Raw genomic sequence first — 21,425 nt, 5'->3', positions numbered from 1 at the left:
TACTTGTTAAGGGTAGGGTTTCACACGCCAATATAAGGGGTGCATTTTCAGAATATGGAAAATACATGTCGCGCATGGTATCCACTCGTCAATGGAAGTTGCCCCCCCGGGGACGTTGTGTACTATAGAGTGCTTGCTATTTCTATGCTTTGTGTGCTGTCCTATTCTATTTAATCCGATACTGGTCTGACATAATCATTTTTTAATCTACTTTAGCTTTTTACTTTATTCTGTACATGTGCTTTACTTATTTTTCAGATCTCTATTGTTAAACCGGGAAATGATTTTTATTTATGTATGTCGATGAAAAATAGCCTTGCTGAATCGAATGTTTCTTTTTATTCCTGTATAAATATGTTGAATAAATGAAAAAGTAAATTGATAAATAAATAAATTCAAAGTTATTCATTTTCTCCACCCCTTTCTTAGAAATTCTTTCTCAAATCCTCTAACAAACCCCTTTATTTTTTTTCCAATCCTTTCTCCATTCATCTCAATTTTTACTGGTGGAGCTGTGGTGTAGTGGTTCTGACTCTTGCCTTGCAAACAGAGGGTCGTGTGTTCGAATCCCACCACAGTCTGGCGTCCTTGGCAAGGCGTTAATCCACACTTTGCCACTCTCGACCCAGGTGCTAAATGGGTACCAGGTGGGTGTTTCATAGAGCTGTTCGCAAGTTAAGAGCGGCTTTAAGAACGACTGGTGATCCTTTCTTGTGGTAAATGATATATTCATTGGCGATGGTTAAGCGCGTAAGAAAGGATCACCAGTCGTTCTTAAAGTCGCTCTTAACTTATGAACAGCTTTATGAAACGGCCCGCCGGTAGGATGTGAAAGTCATTGTACATGTACCTTGTCCAGTACTGTGTGCGCTTCACCGGCGACTGACTGGAATACTCCCCAGGAAGTGGAGGATGTGCGCACATTGTGTGCGGGAATGACTGATTGAATCCGATGACCGGGGTAATAATATATCTGTAAAGCGCTTGGACACGTCGTTCCGATGTATCAAGCACTATATAAAAGCGGATTATTATTATTCTTCATCTTAACGACCTCTGGCTCCCTCTCCAACTCTCTCTGAAGTATAATTTCTTAACCCTTCTCTTGCAAACCCTCTATCCTTCCTAAATTCACTCTCTCACACACCTCCAATCTCCATCCCTTTATCTGAGAAATGCTTTCCCAATCACTTTCTTAAAATCCTTGTCTTCCATCTCATTTCTTTTCCCCTTTCTTCTAATCATTTATCCTCTACTCTTATACCCCCTGCCCTTATCTCCTCCCCTTTCTGAATTATTCTTTCTCCACCCCTTCCTTAAAAATCTGTTCTCCGCTGATGCCTTAAAATCCTTCTTTTTAAACATACCTTTTTTTTCCACCCTTTCTCTTAAAACCCACTCTCTTTCCTCACTTTTCATACATCATTTTCTTTCTTACTGCTTTTTTTAACCCTCAACACTATTCCTTCCCCTCATAAACATGCTTTATTCTCTCATTCCCCAATGTTTACTAAAAAATAAAATGCAAAAAATCATATTTCATTACATTGCAACAATAATTATTTTTTTAATTTCACATTTAAAATGGAACATCATCAAGCAAGTTTTCAAATCAATCGGCTTAAAAAAACAAATCAACTTACGGATTTTAAGCAAAATGAAATGGAAGACATATTACACGTAATACTTTCATTTTCACTCAAAAAAGTTTCTTCCAATCCAACATTTCAAACCTGAAATTCTATTGTTACTTTTTCCAATGGCATATTGCATGCTGATAAGAATACATAAACTCTGCAATAAATAGGCAAAATTCTTGAACCAATAATTACACAAAATTCATACTCAATTGTCGGAGTTCCTTTTAGAGTTTAAACTTACAACTCACATTACAACTGATTTATATGTAACTTACATATATGGTAAAACCACCCCGAATACAATGTAAAGTGCTCCCAAAGAATTATGTCACCTGTAAACCAAAAAAGGAAACAAAATTAACAAATTACAAAAATTCTGATGCAGTATACTTGAGAGAAATGTTGAATGACAAGTAAATTTTCAACCAGTAGGGGTTAATAATTCAATTATTTCCTGCATTGAGCATTTTTTTAAAATTTATCTCTGTCTCGAGAAAAGTTACCTATTTTGTAGAACCTCTTTAAAACAGAGTTTTCTACATAAAATAATGCCGCCTATGCACCCTGTGCCACTCCTGCCTTTCATTTGAGGACTTAGAAATAAATTGCACCATTAAATTCTGCTGCAGTTTGAAAAGGTTACAAGAACGATACCAACTTTGTAATAATTGATTTTTTTTGGTCTAAAATATAACTTAACTATGCAAAATGAGAGTTGCAAGGAGGCAATTAATTCTCATCGCAAGAACTTGTGTCTGCATGTTTAGACAATGCATAATCAAATGCAAAGGGAGATATTAACACAAAAAGTTGCATGTTTTCCATGTTCATGTTTCACATTGGTCTTGTAGAGGGCTACAAGTCATATTTCTTCACAAGAAATAAGCTACGAGCAGGGTTTCCCACAGACATCCATACTGCAGACAAACTTGAGTGACACACATTCATTTGTGCTTCCATATACCCAGCACTTTAAAGATGACAAAAATATACAGTTGAACACATATATACATATCATGAAAACATATATATATTTTCTCGAATCGCACAATATATAACTCTCGTATGTACAAATTTAGTGGCTAATCTGACGCCCCACCTCCCTCAGTCTCTTAGCTCAGGTAACATCGACAATGTTTATTCAGAATATATTTCATCAGGCTCATATTCAAATTTGACAAAAACTCATAAATCGCTCACTCTAGATTCACCGAATGCTATACACCATCTGTTGGGTTTGGGTAATTACTCCTCATTGATACCAGAGCCATGTGGATAAAATACAGAAACCTATACTTGACCATGTGATAACAATAATGCTATTCAAGAAGCACTCGTATCCACTCAAGAGAGCGCTCAAGGCATGAATTGTCGTTAAAATCAAAACAGAACAACAATTATAACGATTGTTTTGCATTGGATGTACACATGGACATGAATAAAATAAGTATTGATGAGTAACAACTGTTAGTATACCCCCCACTTACATTCATTGCTACATAAAAGGGTATATAGAAAGTTGATTTATAAAAAAAAAGGGATGAAATTATCAAAAGATTTGACGGTATTGTAAACGGAGAGTTCAATCTAAATGGAACTTGACAGTTTTTTTCATTTTAAGGTTTTTACCACCATCATCCATCAAAAAAGTTGAATACAATAAACATCGAGGACATGACATTGTATATTGAATTAATGATCTTGATATATGGAGGTAACCACATTTAAAATTCTGACAACTACAAACAAATATTAATATCCTAATATCGCTAATTAACAACACAGCGGAATGGAGACAAATGGGCTATAACCCTACACAACCGTCCACTCAACTAAAATTGATGAACGATAGAACAAATCTTCCCACACACAACACAGAATAACCAATCATTGGCTTTTGAAACAAATTAGACTCTCATTCGTTGGCAAGATGATGTGTACATTCGCCTCTCTGTTCAAAGGTAAATGCAATCAAAAGAAAATAACATTTCATAGCAAAAAAAGATGTCATAAAAAGAAAATATCTATTAAAAAAAAAAATCTGTGTTATAGTGTTCTATTTTTGTATCTAACCTCTGTCTAATATTGGATAACTTGAATCAGTGAAAGTATAATATCAAAATATGGTACAATTAATTTTTCAAAGCCATTATTGATCAGTTGTTATTTTTCAAATTGGCTACACTAGTATTTTTGCCATTTATGCAATTTTCTTTTTTAATTTTACATGTTAAATGAATGAATATTGATAATTTAATAGCTTACATGTATGTCATTAAATGTCGTACATTTTTCAATGTACATCATGGGTAAATAGCAATATTGACATTTCAGTTGTGTTGCCAATTTCAAGATTTGGTGATTATTTTCCCTGAAATTATTCTTCAGGCACTGAACAATATATATTAATAATGGGCCCAAAATGAATTGATATTTTCATACGCTGGATGGATCTTTTCATATATTTTGTCTGATTTTGAGCACTCAAAGGGTTAGTTTAGTCTAACAACAATATTATTTATTATTCTCAAAAATAGGTTCTACATAGGTACTAGTACATGTATCACCATTATTGATGTGTAAACCGTATAAAAAGAACAAAAAAGAAAAAAAAAGAGACAAAAAACACAATAGGTGAGAGTGAACGCACCCAAAGTCCCTCCAGTGGCTTACATTGGAACGGACTTCACAAGTTGTGCTTCTGACAAGGTTAATGAACAATAAACAAAGGAATATAGATCATACTCTGAACATCAGGGGTGCTCAAACTCACACAGAGTGACTATTGCTATATTTGGGGGCTGTTTCACAAAAATTCAAATGTGATTTGAGTGTTGCCTTCACACCAACACGCACATGGTATCTAACGTATAATCTCATTGATGACTAGGCAGCGTTGCACGTCCTCTGAATGACCTCTGACCAATGTGGTGATGGGTTATATACAGCACGCAGATGGAAATTTAAGAGTGACTTTCAGTCAAAATTGAATCTTTGTGAAACACCCCCCTAAGACTTGGAATCACAGGAGTTGCATTCAAGTTGCATTGAGAATATACTTCTACCTATCACCGTTTGCAAAAAAAAAAAAAAAAAAAAAATCACATAATTCTTGGATGAATGAAATCAAAAAACCATCTTCATCTACTTCTGTGCATAACTCAAAAACTGTTTTCTCGTCATCGGCAGCTAATTCTGGTACAGACCTACAAGTACCAAGCAGTGGAGCGGAAGCAAAGGGTATGACAAAAGCACAATAACATTCATTACACTTTAAGGAGGGCTAAGCAAGGGAGAGAATAATCACAATGCCAAAGCTTTACAAACATGCCACGTTGATCAGGCATCGAACTGCGCATCTTCAAGCTCCGAAGGGCATCTTGAGAATATATTTCCTCACGAATCTTTCTGCAACGTTGAAAGATGGCCTCTCTCTTACAAGTTCCGAAGTGCCCCACGTGTACTGATGGTTCCTTGGCGGTTCCCGAACCCCTCTTCGCGTCCGTACGATCCCAAATCAATCGGGATCCGGCCGAAACACCTCCTCCGCTCCCTGCTTATGGCTACTGTCACCGATTGGAGTTGCTGCCACCGCACATACCCGTCTTGCACGGTTCCATGCCGACGGCCACGCCCGCCCCACTCCGCCCACTGCACATGTTAGTGACTACTTGCCAAGTGTCCGCCATCGGGTCGTAGCACTCGACGGACGATAAGAAGTCTTGACCGTCGTAACCACCTGTAAAAGAGAGAACAATAATAATGATACAATATGTTACATATCTCAGTGTGGAGTTGTTTGTGACACCTACATATCAAATTGTTAATGTCTAAATGCACAGATCTTTTAATTCTGGTCACTCTACATTTTTACATTGTTTCAAACATATGATATCAGGGCTTTGCTCATAGACAACAATTCTAACACCGATCATATAATACAAGGTTACCAAATAACTATAAACATTAGCTACAAGTACACAAGTAATTGTAAATATTTCCCTCCTTTCTTTTCTCCTCCAACCTACCTAATGCATAGACCTTGCCGCCGACTACGTCAACACTGAGGGCGCTGCGTCTCGAGTTCATAGACGCCATGAATTCCCAGCGGTCGTTCTCCACGTCGTAGCGTTCCATACTGTTGAGTTGGCTCATCCCGTCGTAGCCGCCCACTGCGTATATGGACCCATTCAGGCTGGTCACTCCTGCAAAGGGTCAAATCATATCATGAACTAGATAAGCCATCAAGGATACAATATTTTTCCAGCATTTAAAATGTAAACATTTTAATCCAAACTGAAAATAACTAAACTATCTTTAAATTTGAAATCTAAAATTCAGCTGAGTAGAAGGACAGAATGGGATTGTAATGTACACAGAGCGTATCTTAATTGTCTCTTGGATAAACAGTGCGTTGTCCTTGACTACTAGATCAAAATGCAAAATTACGCAAACAAGACATGTAGCAAGCATATAGCAGTTTGCTTGAAAGACAACGGGCGAGGAAATGTATACTTGCAGCCTGTACCACGAAGCTTCGTGATTGATCGTAGGGTTGATTTGTACGCTTGATTGCACATGACAATCAATGCAATCAAGCATCAAAATTAGTCTTAGAATCAAGAACTAAGCTTTGTGTTATGGTACCTAGGATGGATCTGTTAGGTGTCTATTCATGTCCTATTTACTTCAATTGCCATCATGATTAAGTTCTTATTCCTTGGCTTAACCCCCAACCCCCCCCCAAAAAAAAGCATATGCTTGTATTAACCCATTTTGGCCTGAATTTTCAAAGAGGAATGACCATTTCCAAAAGTGAATTCATTCAGAATTTACTGAAAACAGAATCATTTGTTCCATAAGTCATAACCACCCATTTCTCTTCAGAGCTCATCAAACAACCGCCCCCACCCCCATCTACACCAATCGCCGATTGTCTGAGGTATCCCTACCTGCTCCACTACGCCGGGTGTTCATGGCGGTCACCATCGTCCATTCATCGTTCTCGGGATGGTAGCATTCGACCGTGTTGAGACGATTGACGCCGTCAAATCCCCCGACGGCGTAAAGTAACCTGTTGACGACCGCGCACCCGACCCCTATCCTTTTTGTATGCATGGGAGCGATCATGGACCATTTCTCTTCGTCTGGATTATACCTGAGATGGGAACAGAGAGGGAAAATAGGACAGAACTTAATACAAATTTAGGAACAAGTAGTCATCTAATGAAATGCCATATCTTTAAACACTTGGTAAATGCAGAAAAGTAACATGAAGATCAACTTTTGTGGTGTCCGATTGGAGGCAGAAAGATATTGACATACATTATATCTTTCTCCATTAATTTGTAGTCAATACAGATTCATCCTTGTCAATCGAGAAAATACACTAAAAGGTTATTTAACATACAGAACAGTTTTCATCTTTCAATTAATTGGGCCTTATATAAAAATTTGTATAGTGTGACTGAATTAATTTAAAACTTGTGTAAATCAAGAAATCAGTCATGACCAATTCTTGAACATTTGAGGGCGTGTTTCACAGAGCTGATGATGGAATTAAGGACAGTCGGACTTATAAACATAAAATCATGCATAACTTTATGAAGAGCTTCATGCAACATCCTCCCGGAATGGTTCATGAACTCTGGGAATCTAAAAACCCTCATTGTCAATATCTTTTCAATTAAGCATCCTATGTCACATCACCGCTACAGAGGCACTTAGGCATTCACGAGATTTCAACAAGTCAACTTTCTTTCTCTTCTCAGAATCTAATCTCCCGTCTCAGTTCTCGGAGGAGGGGGGGGGGGGGCTAGAACGTAGCGCTGAAATGCCAACAGGACGTGCAATTTGTCAACGCAGAAAGCGCAATTTGCCGATTACTAGTAGTACGATGATTCAATTACCTGACCGCAATGACAATGCAATTGTGTGGAACAAGTGACTTTCCCCCCTGTAGTCTTCGGGTTAAGCCTGCTTGAACAGTTATCAACCCCACCGGGTCAAGTGCCTCGACAAACGAACCTGTTGCCTGTTTGCGGTGAGGCCACCAGCGTGAATAACTCCAATTTGGTACGGAGCCAGGGAAATATTGGGAGAAAATAAAACATGCTTTTCACGTTTTCATAGTAATTGTTGACGGGGCAACAGTGAATTCACAAACACAACAGTATTGCTTCATTTGCAGTAAAGGTGAACTTGAATATATATATAAGTCAAGACGAAGATGGGAGTTCACTTCAAACCCTCTCCGTTATCACCTACAGAACCAGATGGTACCTATTTTAAAATCAATAGATGGGTGAAAAGAAATGCCGATCTATTTGGTTTCCATCTATAAAAGGTGAAACAATGGAGAGACAGGAAAAATACCATCGTTGGTTGTGCAAGGTTTGGAATGTTTGTCAAATGGCTTAATATACAAAATGTTATTTGAGCCATGAAGCGATGATATTGGAACAAGACATCCACACCTATTTATGCCCACAAAATATGCCAATGCTTCGTCTCGTCTTGCTTGGGTGAAACCGAGAAAAAAATGAATGAACAGAGGGTTTCAGATCTAGGTGTGGGTGAAGCAATTTGTGAATTGATCCATACTTTCTTGAATGATTCAAGAAGCATATGAAGACCTAATGCAATCATGCCTTCATTTTTGAAATATTTTTAATGTAATTCAATTGCACATGTACTCCCTATTATTTGAATTGTGGGGAAGTGCCCCCCCCCCATTTGATAAGTATTTCTCCCACAGACTCTTTAATTCTTTACTTGATCAACATGACAATCAAAGTGAATATCTGTGAAACTTAATATTAAATTTCAGTAGTTGTGAATACAAAAGAAAATCTGCTCCAGATTTTTAACAAGCATCGAGGTATATATCTTCATGTAGTATTAAAAAATCAAGACACCAATGAGGCTTAAAGACTAACTTATAGGAATATACGTCTAATACATGGCATTTATTGCGGAATATAGAAATGCACATGTATAATTATAAATGATATGTACACATGTATATTCCAACAACTAGGTCTGTAACTGGGTAAGACTAGTGCTTTCTCTCTGGTTTCGCGGCAAAGCTTGGAGGGAGTCATGACTATACATAATACGATCGGTTCGGCAGACATGCATGTCATTGTGTGCACGTTATGTCGACTCATGCCCCATTGGTCCTAAACTCAGCACCCCATCATGCACTGAAATATCTGGCCAATTCTTGATTGCTTGCTCCCTGCCAGCACTACCGAGAGCAGCTCCAATATACCAAAATAACTTCTTCCTTTTACACGATTAATAATGAGTCCCGTCCCTTTCTAAACTCCGAAAGTCACGCCTACGACTTCCCGAGTGCCTATTTTAGAATCTAAGGGGCCTTGAAAAGAGAAAGTCTGTTTAATTTGCTTTTGCGGGTTCAGCCTACAAGCATTGTTCTCACAGAAAGTAAAAATAAAAATTAATAAATACCCATCTCTGTGAATCATGTTAATTTAAAATGACTCTGCAAGTTGTATTTTGTCTATGAAGTTGTTCAAGCCCATTTCATTTGTATTGGCAATAAAAAAAATGTTGATGCTTTCGGCAGCTAAGAGATGTAATGAGGTATTATCGTTACCAAGTGACACATGTGTTCACTTGGCAGGCTCCTACGTAAGTGGCATTCTGTTCTGGTAATGAAACATGAGAAGCTATGTGTGATGAAGAGAATGCTATGAGTGAAGTGAGAGAGAGAGAGGGGGGAAACATACGATGGGTGAGAAAATACAAGACAGGTTGATGAAGTGGAGGATAATATAGGCAGGTGTTCACAGCTCGGTGATACTACAACTTTGAATTCTTAATCTATGACTATATGATTGTGATGTCACTACTTATCCGTGCAACGTGAGGATATTGGAGGGGTTTTAACAATTGTTTCTACTGCAAATTCATATTTCCAATTTGTTTCATAAAGCAAATAATGCACAGATTTAATTTGTGATTCCATGATATGTATGAAATGTAGTCATTCTGCAGTCCTTCACAAGCAGCTTCGACAGACAGCTTTATCATACAAGAAAGTATACTAATATTATTGATGGGTGTATCGGAATATGATCAATACGGCGACTTCACGTCATTAGAATTGTGACTTTGTTGAATGATTTGGAAATATCAATCACCCCCTAGACAAGAATATCCATACCTTGACAGGGAAGTGAAAGTGTCGTATTGATCAAATTAAATGGGAAGACAGATTAAATGATAGAGAGGGAGAGAGAGAGAGAGAGAGATAGAGAAAGACCACCAAAAAAAAGAGGAAGAGGAGGAGCTTGAGGAAAAGCAAGACAATGTGTGGAGTCATTATTCTCAAATGTCAGAGTTTCAGATGGAGCGAATAACTACAATCTGGCAATCTCTATAGTGGGCATATTTCCACTGAGGATAAACAAGAGGAAAGGGGAGAAGAACTGGAGGGGAAGAAGGGGGATGAGACATTATTGTTTCGATCCAAGCAGGATGAGGGTCGGCCAGGTTACAAGGAAAGAGAGGCGGGAGAAGGAGGAGGAGGTTTCCAGCTGGGGGACAGATGGAAGATTGTGATGATGAGATGTGGATGACAAGTGCATCCAAGACAGTCAGGGGGCAATCAACTCTAACATATTCCTCACCAGTATTGAATGATTGAAAATAAAACAAGAGTAACATGAAAAACAGACAGAAAAATTATCATAGGAGGGAGGAAAAAAAAAGCGACAATACTAGAGAAAAAAAGGACATGAAATTCTATTATATGTATAGAAAGATGGGTACCACGGATAGTTGAGGAGGGAGCCTTTTAATCTAGGAGCAATCATGTTGTACTTGAACTGCATATGGCATGAGGCACATACATACTGGACCATGTTTGGAATGATATTCAACTAACAAAAAAGGATCTTTCTGCATTTGACTGCATCATCGATTACACGGATGAATCCTGAACAACAGAACGATGACAATGACAATTGTTCTTCCTGGACTCTTTCCCTGCGGAGTCCTGGCAGTTACCCATGAGAGGATGGAGGGTGGTGAAGGGGGGATAGGGGGTTCATGACGAGGCAGAATAAACTTGGATCAAGCAGGTAAGAGAGCGCAAGCCAGGCAAGTCCCCAAAGTGACTGGCCAGTCGTTGTCAGTCATTGCCTGGCAGGCCTGTCCCCCAAAAGAGCAACGCAAAAAAAAAAATGACTTATCATGCTGAGGAACCAGAAAGTGACGATCTAGGGCAAACTTGTCCCGATGAGATGACCGATACGACTCGCCGTGATGTGCATGATTGCGCATTTTTTTCCCCCTATTGGTCCTTGACATGCAGCACTTGAGTGTTGATGAATTGGAACAACATGAAAACCTAGGGTCTGACTAAAGGGTACAACTGGTGGCAGGTGTCATCAACATATACCTGCTTCTTCAGGTCAGAGGAGTATTCCACAGCATATGCTCCGATGACAACGCACCAAGGTCAAATTCCCACAGTAACCTTGTGCCTAACCCCAACCCTAGACAGAGCGCTATACCTCCTACTTCAACCCTCACCTTCAAGTTCATTAACCTAATTCCCAAGGCATCCCCGTTATCAGAACCTTATACCAGGGGCCGGTAATACACTGGTTTGCAATCAACCGTAAAACAGCAATGACCAATCCTGACAGTTGTTGAAAAGTGCATGCTATTCAACAATGTTACCACCATCAACCGATCAGGATTGTTATTTGAAATTAACTATTGATTGCAAATTGTTTATGCTACAGGGCCAGGGAATAATTTTCCTGGTATCGCATCGCAACTTGCTCCACATTTATGAAAGACTGCTATGCATAAAGTCTTTTGTATAGCATATTTTTACATAGGACTGTACATTACTAGTTGAGAGCTTTTCTCTTATGACCAAAATGCTATTCAAATTTGTAAAGAAAAATTATTCCGTGAGGGCCCTGAAAGAAATGTCACTTTACAATCCATGGGTCAGGTCAAGTGTACCCACCCCATGACTCTGGGGTCGTGCTACCCTACACAAGAAATTTACGATCCAGTAGTTTATATTTCATTAATATTCCCAAAGAATTCCTGTGCAATTAAAGCTAGAGGGAACACTTGATTATTCATTAATGGTATTTACCTTTCTGCACTATTGTGTTGATTACATTGATGCGATCCTCCTACAGCATACAATAATCCATCTAGTACCGCTACCGCCACTCTATTCCTAGGGTGATTCATGGGAGGGAGTGTTTTCCATTGATTATTGAGGGGATTGTACGCATCAAGGCGATTGGAGTCCGTATTGGCCTCCGCGGTATTGTTCCTTCCCCCTACCACATAAAAAAAACCATGAATGGTTGCTGCACTGAGTCCACTTCTTGGCTCCGGGAGGTCGGCCAACCTGAGCCACCGATCCTCCTCGGGGTTGTAACATTCTACCGTTGTCAACGACTGACGGAGGTAGCCCCCGGCGGTGTAGATGGCGCACGCCGAGATGGGATTGCGCTTTGGCGTCTTGAAGGACTTGTGCAGCTGCAGTTCTTGGAAGATTTTGGACAGGTAGTCTTTGCATTTCGGCTCGTCCCTGAGAATGTCGCAACGATCCAACTGCCTCTTGAGGAATGCTGGTGAGAGGTGCTCAACGCGGATGGCTCCACAGTTAAAGAGTTTCTCAAGGTATGGTCTACGTTCGTCTTCCTTGTGGCGCACCCATCTGAGGCAGGCGTCGTAGACCTCCGACTCGCACCAGACATTGAGCTTGTCATGTTTGATGACAGTTAAAAGCTGCACCAGGTTGAGGTTCATGAACTCTTCCGATTGCGATACTTCACAGAAGTGACGGAACACAAACATACTGGCATGTTCTGATAGACTACGTAGACTATGTTCTTCCGCGTACATTGAAATTCCTATACAGTTTGTTGGGTCCAACTGGTGCTCTAGAAAATTACAACACGCATCCACAATGTCTGTTATCTGGAACATAATGGCTTTTGGCAAAAGCTCCAGAACACTGCACTCGGTGATCGTGATCTCGGAGGTGTAGATGAAGTCCATTATCCGCGAGAAGATGCATGGATGTACATCCTTGATCTCTATGCTCTGCTTAGAGCACTCGTGGAACCCGCTTGTGAACATTGCCTTGAAGTACTGACTACATGATGCTAGCACCACCTTGTGGGCGTGAAATTTTACAGTCTCGACGATTAGCGTCACATCGCACAAATCGCGGTTCTCCCGCAGTTCGCTAACAATCTTGAAGGCGTTGGCGGGATGTTTGGTACTGGTGAAGGTGATGCTTCCGTCGCAACCAATCTTGTGACGGATTCCTTTCTGTGGCCATTCGCTGGGCGGGTTGCTAGCCGGGTCGGTGACGGGGGGCTTCGGGGGTACACGTGGTGGGTCCATATTTTTGCTATTGGGAAGGGCTCCCTCTTTGCCATTATGCGAAGAATTCTGTTGTTGAGCAATGTTGACGTCCAGCTTGGATCATACTAGGGAGAAAAAGCGAGACAAGGAGTTTCTTCTCTTCACTCTCTCAAGGTATAACAGTTTTCCAGCTGGTGAAGTGATCTGCAAAATAAAAGGGAAAAAATTATAGTTGTTAAATTTAGCACAAAACTTTCATCTATTTAGTTTAAATAAATTTCTTTGTGTAAGGATACAGAACTAAATACAGTAGGAACATTGAGTTTTAATTTAAAACCATTGCTCTTTGTAGCAATGATAAAAGAAAGCAAATGCACCAAAATGAGGAACCGTGTCAAATATCAAGTACAGTGGTATATGATGGCAATGAAATGAGGAGGAAGGAAATAGCAAAAAGCAACAGAATATTAGAACATAAATAAGAACACAACTGAATATGTCCAAAAGGAACACAAGTATGCACTTCATGTTCAGGGAATAATTTTCCTGGTATCACATTGCAATTTGCTCCACATTTTTGAAAGACTGCTATGCATTAAGTCTTTTGTATAGCATATTTTTACATAGAACTGTACATTAATAGTTGAGAGCTTTTCTTTAAAGACCAAAAATGCTATTCAAATTTCTAAAGCAAAATTATTCCCAGATGTTCTATGTACATTTAATTTATGTATTTTTGAGACACATCAAATGGTCAGAAGAATAAGGAGAGCCTATAATATTTTCCTCCAACAGTTAATAAATACAGAGTATTTGAAAAGAATAGATTAGACATAAATGTAGGTTCTTTTTAACTGAAAAACATCTTTTATTTTCAGAAAGAACTTTGATAGGAATAAACCTTATTTATATACAAGCTTTTATGGCATGTTTCTTTACTGAGTTTCAGGGTTACATGTATATTAACTCTCTGAACAAGCTCTATATCATGGGGGAAAATGCAAATTGGAAAAATAAAAATTTGAACTATTAAAGGAAAATGCATTCATTGTGTTGGGATTATCAATTCCTGCTGTGTCATCCTTCACAATAAATAAAACCAATCCCAATTCAAAGATTCCAAGGCTTGGATTCATTCATGGAATCACATTACAGTAATAATCCTACCATTTTAACGACATCTGAATAGTCATGTACAACTCCTTTGTTATTGTGCAAATCAAACCACGAGATTTCAAGAGTTAGGTGTTCAATCATACCACTGCCATCAAAAAGTTTTACCTACTCAATACCTCCAATATTTTGACATTACAATGATATTACCATTATAATAGAGCATGGGGGAGGAGATTTCTAAATTTATGAATGTGGATTTTTCTACATGTACATTCATGTTATTTTTCTTTCATCATGTGCCTTCTGGCTGTGTGCAGAGCACTATCAATGGCATTTGTCATGCCGCAGTGTTTATGAATGGGTAACACTCATAAAACAGCTAAGGGGTTATGAAGGCAATGATGCGATCAATATTCGGTGAATTATTCATACAATTGTCAGGAAATAATGGAAATGTGGGACTGAATCGGGGGTTGGAAATTGTGAAAGAGGTTTGACACTTCAAATTCCTGCAATTCTGCCAATAGGCTAGATTAGAATTCATTCAGACGCACCGCATAAGTCGACTTTCTATCATCACCTAAACTTGAAGCATTATTTCAGACAAGAATATGCAAATAACATCTTCTATTAAAGGTGGTGTTGAATGAATACATTTGCAATCAACCACAAATTTCTATAATCGCTAATTTACAATTGATAAGATTTTGCAACTGCAGCAAATTGATTTTTGCTTCTTGCAAAAAGCAGACCAAGTGGGAATTTGCAATTGATTGCCAGGCTTATGATTGATTTTTGTGACCTAAAATTAATGGATTTGCAATCGATTGCAATTGCAACACCCCATAAAGTCTGGGGTCCCAAGAGTTTTGACTCGGGCAGAGTCGCCTGTATTCAGAAACATATCTGACGACGACGCAACTATGTAAATACACCCACGAGCGAGGGTTTCTATTACACAAACATTTTCATGTTTACATATTCCCTGATATGTAACATTCATGTTTGCACAGTCCCTAATAGTAATATGTAACATTCACGTTGTACTTCTAACCTGCATGACAAGAACCTATTTAAACACAATCCACCCAATACTGTACATGGCTTTTAAAAAATGTGACGATTAGGAGACAAAGATCAAGTGTAAAGCACATTCTTCATTGATGTCAAAATTTGATTGATATTAACTACCGGTATGTCGAGGAAATTTGCTTGAATAATGTTTGGATTTGCATCAATCCAAGCACTGATATGTTGCCAACAATCATGACTGAAAATATCAGTGTAAGAATTAATAGCCAAACATAATCAGAAACATCCACATATATATATGAATGCAATCAATGGAGTTTTACAAACACAGTTTGATAGACCGGACAAAGCCAAGAATGTCTTTCACATGTATGTACAAGCATTTTGAAATGACTGAGACGTTGGTTTTAAAGGGGGATTGCCAAAAATTGAAGATTTGAACACAAATAACGTGATAAAATTGCAACAGAAAAATTGAAAGTACAAACTTAGAATTCAAAGGAGATGTGGGTAATTATGAAAGTTAATACAGGATTTCAAAAGATTGATAAAACTGAAATAAAGAACAAGATAATCAAGTGTACAGAAGAAATTATTACCTTAAAATATATAACATGAAATATCAAGTAAAATTTCATTTGAGTGCCAAAAATGATCATTTCATGATTTCAAACAAGGAGACATGATGCAATTAAAATATACCATAGTCCTCTATCTATCATAATTGCATCTTGCATTAAATCACTGGCATGTACATGTATAAAAAAACATAAACTGGTTCTAAAGGGACTTTTGTGTGCTAACTCACTCAATCACAAATAATTATGGGTTTTTTTTCTATCAGGAATGTATATCAGGAACCCAGGGGGGGGGGGGGGGGGGTGTGTACAGATGACAACCTATATCAAGGAGTGGAACAGGTTACCTTCTGATATTAGGAACTGTACAACTCTTTATCGGTTTAAAGTGCAATGTAAAAAATACCTCTTTGACAATCTATTATCTTAGTTAATTTAGAAAGTTTTTCTTCCATAGAGTCTATTATGTTTTACATGTATCTCGTAGTTGGCCACCCTAGTCATGTGTGTTTGCGTGTGTGTGTGAGTGAGTGTGTTTGTGTTTATGCTGACACTTGTTTAATGTACATTTTGTACATATTTGTAGTCGATATATCTGTTTATTGTGTATTCTCCTTTGTCATTTTATACATTTAGATCTACATCTTACTTAGAGGTATAGGGCCCCACTCACAAGCCATGCTTCTTCGGGGTCCTAGAAAACCGTTCATATTGTATCATGTATTCTTTTGTACCATCTGATCATTGATTTGTACTCATAATATGTCTGGTTTTTTTAATAAACTGAACTAAACTGAACTGAGTCTAGAAGGATCAAGGAGGCTCTTAGAGCCCATTTAAAAACCCAATTTTCATTTTCATTCAAACTTCCTATAGCTGGTACAAAAAATGTTAAAGCGGGTGTTTTCGACTCGCCGTGCAGCCGCCATAGGAGAAATGTGACTGCGCCTTTACAGAGAAAATAGATTTGTACAATATAGGCCCATCAGATCAGGGGCAGTACCAGGGTATGGGGGGGGGGCAGAGGCTAGATTATCTGAAGGTGATGTAATTGTTGTTTATTGAAGAGTTACAAAAAGACATAGGCCCCGAGCTTTCTTGCTCCTTTATTCCTATTCTTCCTTATTATCTCCCTTTCCATGCTCCCCTTTTGACACTATTCGGAAAAAAAAAATCATGGGGGGGGGGGGGGGCGGAGAAATCGCCCCTTGGTTATATCTTGACCTAAACTGTGTGTGTACTATTATGTACATATATAATATGACACATAGAGGCCGTTCTCATTACGCTTTCTAAAACTAGTTTACTGGAAACCGGTTCAGGAAACCAGTTTGGAAGATCGCTTTGCTAACGTTCCCACTTGATTACATGAAAGTGGTTTTCAAAATCACTTCACGTAAAGCTATGTTGCTATGGAAACGCTCTCAGTGGGGTGACACGTTTCCCGCGAAATTTCAAACCGCAGCATACATGTAGGCATTCTACACCTGTCGTGTGGAGTAGTGCGCTCAAAATGTGCGAAGATCGCGTCCCGAAGAACGATTGTGTCCTCACTTACACTAAAACCAGTTTAAAGAGGCAAAGCGATCTTGAAAACCACATCGCGAGGTGGTTTTCCGAACTGGTTTGGAAGATCGCTTCCAAGACCGCTTCGACCGTTCTCACTACGCGTTAAACTAGTTTCCACTAAACTAGTTTCCAGTAAACTAGTTTTAGGAACGTAGTGAGAACAGCCTCATATACATGTAGTCATGTTCAGGATAATGGAGGTTTCATTGTAATGTAGGCCAACATGTACACAAAGCATAGTAGTGGTGGAAACTGGGGGTTTCCCCAAAAGAAGCTTTACATACATGTCTATTGCCCCACCCTCTGTAACTATTCAACTTTCAATTTGAGCAATGAACTTGTGGTTAATCGTTTCACCAAGGCCAAAGGTGTGGTATTTAAAATGTAGAGGAACTATTTTAGCAGAAATGTGCAAATTTCCTTTCCATTCACATTGCACAATGGACAAGTTGAGACTAATGAAAATTCTTCAGATTTCTTCATACTAGTTTTACAGTGTGGATATGACTGTGTATCATCTATTTGATTGGAATTTCCACTGCTCTTCATTATTAATTTTGTATCATTTGTTTGTCATATAATATGAAAAGACAATGAATTGTCAAATGTTCGAATCCAACAATAAATGAAAATACTAGGAGAAAATGCATTTTGTGTATGGAGTGCCTGTACTGCACCTTTAACGGGTGCCGAGTCACTGCAACGAATTAAATCCGGAAATGTATAAAATCTAAATAATTCCACTCTCCCCGGATTCAATTCCTTTTTTCAAGTGTTTGTGAATCCATACAGAATTAGATTAAACTCAGGTTATATTAACATTAATTTGGCTAATTGTGCACAACAACCTATGAACACAAACTGTGTGGATCTAGAAAACCTTGAAGAATTTGGCATAATTTCATGAAATTTACTTAATACAAATCATCCAAATTAGTGGGTTGGAAATAAATGGATTACCGTAGCTAGGTTAATCAGATTCCTTCCCAACCACTTTCGGAGAGCGCATGGAAATCGAGCAAGTCGATCCACTACAAGCCCACCTGGACCACTCCATATCTCATCCAATTAAAGGACCTGGGTTTGATCCTCGACCCATCTGCTATGAATCATTGCAAGATATCTTGTGGAGTCATTCAGGTCACTGTGAGACAGAATCTCAAGACTGCTGACTCGGCATCTTTTACTGTGCGCTAGGTTCTGTAGGGCGACCCGAGTGGCTGTTCGTTGACACCGATCGCTCGCTCGGGTTGAAATCAGGACCCAGAAAGGGGAGTGAACGCTTCTTGATCTATCATTCCTGGGACTTCTATACTACATGTATACTACAATACATTTATAGACTCTTTTTTGTGGGCCCTACATGTAAATCATTTATACTCCTATTTTTCACTGCTTAAATAACAATATGCTAAAATGACAATAATCAATACATATTCTGGTCTCTTAAGATATGAAGTTTGAATATAATAATAAGTAAAATTCAATAATTGCAGTTCCATTTTAAATGTCTTCACAGTTGCCAATTTTAAGAAAATAACATACTTTATCAGAGATCACAATTCCCATTCTCTTTCTCAGTTCGATAGTAATTGTGTGGCCGGCATTTAGGATCAGAATAAGAATTTATATTTTTTTATCAGAATGTCGAATGATTTTTGTATTATTGCCTAGTAGTAAGCACAAAACAGTCTGCAGCTTAATAAATCTTAATCAATGTATAATTACTCATATTAATGATTTTAATCTTCACCTACATGCAGTTGTCATTACATGTATTTTGATTTAAGATACTTCCTCTCAAAACAATACAAATAGGCCTACTTCCTCTCAAGACTATCATGTATATGAGACAACCTGAATTTAAATAGCGACAGAGTGTTATAGGGTAATAATAAATAAGAAGCAGGCAATAAAATATGCTCCATGTGCCGGTACATGTAGGTTTTATAATTACAAGCACGGATGGTGGAACTGTCACATTTATCATTTACTTGGTTACGTAAGGATGATCACTGCCTGGCTCGGTGGTCTTAGGTTGAGTCAGCATATTTTCTCTACTCTCAACTCTCATTCTTGATTTTATGATAAATGCCAGTTGTGGTAACGATATCATAATGAGTTCGTACAGAATCCAATGAAATGACCACTAAAGTGTCTGTTTGTATTTATAAATAAAAAATATGTGCCAAAGGATTCTGGAAGAAATTGTGTAATTGCTGAGAAATTAGCAAATAAGCACGGGATTCGGGTCAAGCGTCGGGCCGACATCCAAAGCAAGAATAATACACTGTCCCACGTGCGCTTGTCTGTGTTGGTGATCTTCAGTGTGAACATTTTTCAGCGTAGATTTTAAGATTTCACAAAGTTCAGTTTATGTAACTGTACCATATCTAGATCCTCGATGATACAGTGACAATTAAGCCTGGTTTTACAGATTTTCTCGTGAAATCAGTGTTTACTACAACTACTTTCATTTATCTTTAAAATTCAAATTTAAGATTAGTCTATATGTCTAGTACCCCCTAAACGACATTTTCATTTTTATTTGAATTTTTTTTATTTCAACTTTAAACATTTTCGTTAAAAAAAGGGGATAATCAAACACATAATTTAGAAATTTAATGATATGATAAGAAAGCTACATAGATTTATGTACAACTTGAATTTTTGGGGTCCATTCCATGCAGGTAAAAAAAAATATGTAGACACTTTAACTGGATCGGGCACCCAAGTCAATCATATTTCGCATAAAATCTCACACTTTATCCTGTATTACAAATTTATTCATTCATCTAGTAAAGAACTGGAGTAGTGACATGCACTACACAAAAGTAAGATGTGCCTCTGCAGCTCTGAGATTTAAATGCATTTAAGTAAGTACTAGAAACCATGTACCAAAACAAGGAAATCAATGAGGGATATTCTATCAGTATCACCCAAATTTATATAAATATAAATGACTATTAAAAAAAAACAGAACAGGGAGGCCTTAATTCAGGCATGATATCCAACAGGGCCTATACATCATCAAAATATGCTGACACATTTGGTATAAAATTGGAAAAGTATGTTTTTGATTCAAATCAATTCAATACCATATGATATAGTAAAAAAAGGAAATAAACTTGTCTTTCAGTTTATACATGGCCTACAAATATGAAAACAAAACTGAAGAAATTACACTTATATACACCATGGTTTCTTCAATCATGCAAAACAAAATTAATCTTCATCATACAGGGTAGTTAAGACAAAATATGATACTGAGGATTTAGAATATGTTTTCTTCAAAAAATGAGTAAAACATACCACTCTTGAAATAAATTCCACACAGAGACAAGACAAGAATAAAGTATTCCAAAATATTTCTGCAGTTGATAGATCCGCAATATTCAGAGCAGTCCAGTGACTATTCCGTGATTATTCGTTACTTGAAACACGAAGCACACCTCAGAGAATCTTTCGATGTAAATCACATACATGTACTCGTAAAGGTAAACAAATCCTGAATATAATGATGCACATGTATTCCAGCAATGCTATTTGGCGATAAACCAGAGGTATACAATGAATTATAAACACACAAAGATATCCTGCAGGCCGAATTGAATTTAGTAGTTCTGAAATATGACAAAAGCCGGTTTTCGTCTAGCAAGTGTAAAGTAGGATACTGCCAAATTATTCCGAGTCATCTTGCTTATAAACACCTTCAACTTGCGGCGGCGGCTACGAGCCAACCATTTTACGGTTGGGACTCATTCAACTGCCTACGTATCTCCCTTCCAGAATGCATCGGCGGGTAGATACGTGCGCAGGCAGGAGTTGGGAGTCCACACAGCATGCACGACCATGGCATGACTGTGCGTTTATGACAGAGTGTGTGTTGTGTGTATGTGTGTGTGTGTACGAACGGTGCAATATGCTATCGCCTGCAGGTGAGGGTCACTGTAGCATGTTATCTGATCAGTCAGGGTTTTGAGTGTGGAGTATTAAAGAATATGTGACTCAGCATTATTCTACACACACAATCACTCCTAAGTACCTTGGCTATAGGACACCTACTATTGATCACGGAATTATGCTTTGATCCATCTCCCTGTCCAATGGA

At 38.2% G+C, this 21,425-nt stretch overlaps 1 protein-coding gene across 1 annotated transcript; it reads right to left on the bottom strand.

Moving 5' to 3' along the window:
- Window positions 1–1,559: 1,559 nt before the first annotated feature.
- Window positions 1,560–21,220, bottom strand: LOC129270749 (kelch-like ECH-associated protein 1B). Its single transcript, XM_054908069.2, has 5 exons — window positions 20,627–21,220; window positions 11,788–13,223; window positions 6,593–6,798; window positions 5,669–5,845; window positions 1,560–5,379 (listed from the first exon to the last, which is right to left on the bottom strand). Exons 2-5 carry the CDS (start codon window positions 13,056–13,058, stop codon window positions 5,210–5,212), a joined length of 1,824 nt encoding a protein of 607 aa, XP_054764044.1. The 5' UTR covers window positions 13,059–13,223; window positions 20,627–21,220; the 3' UTR covers window positions 1,560–5,209.
- Window positions 21,221–21,425: the final 205 nt, after the last annotated feature.

Source organism: Lytechinus pictus, chromosome 11, assembly GCF_037042905.1.
Source record: "Lytechinus pictus isolate F3 Inbred chromosome 11, Lp3.0, whole genome shotgun sequence".
Lineage (NCBI taxonomy): Eukaryota > Metazoa > Echinodermata > Echinoidea > Temnopleuroida > Toxopneustidae > Lytechinus > Lytechinus pictus.
This window is presented reverse-complemented; position numbering and strand designations above follow the sequence as displayed.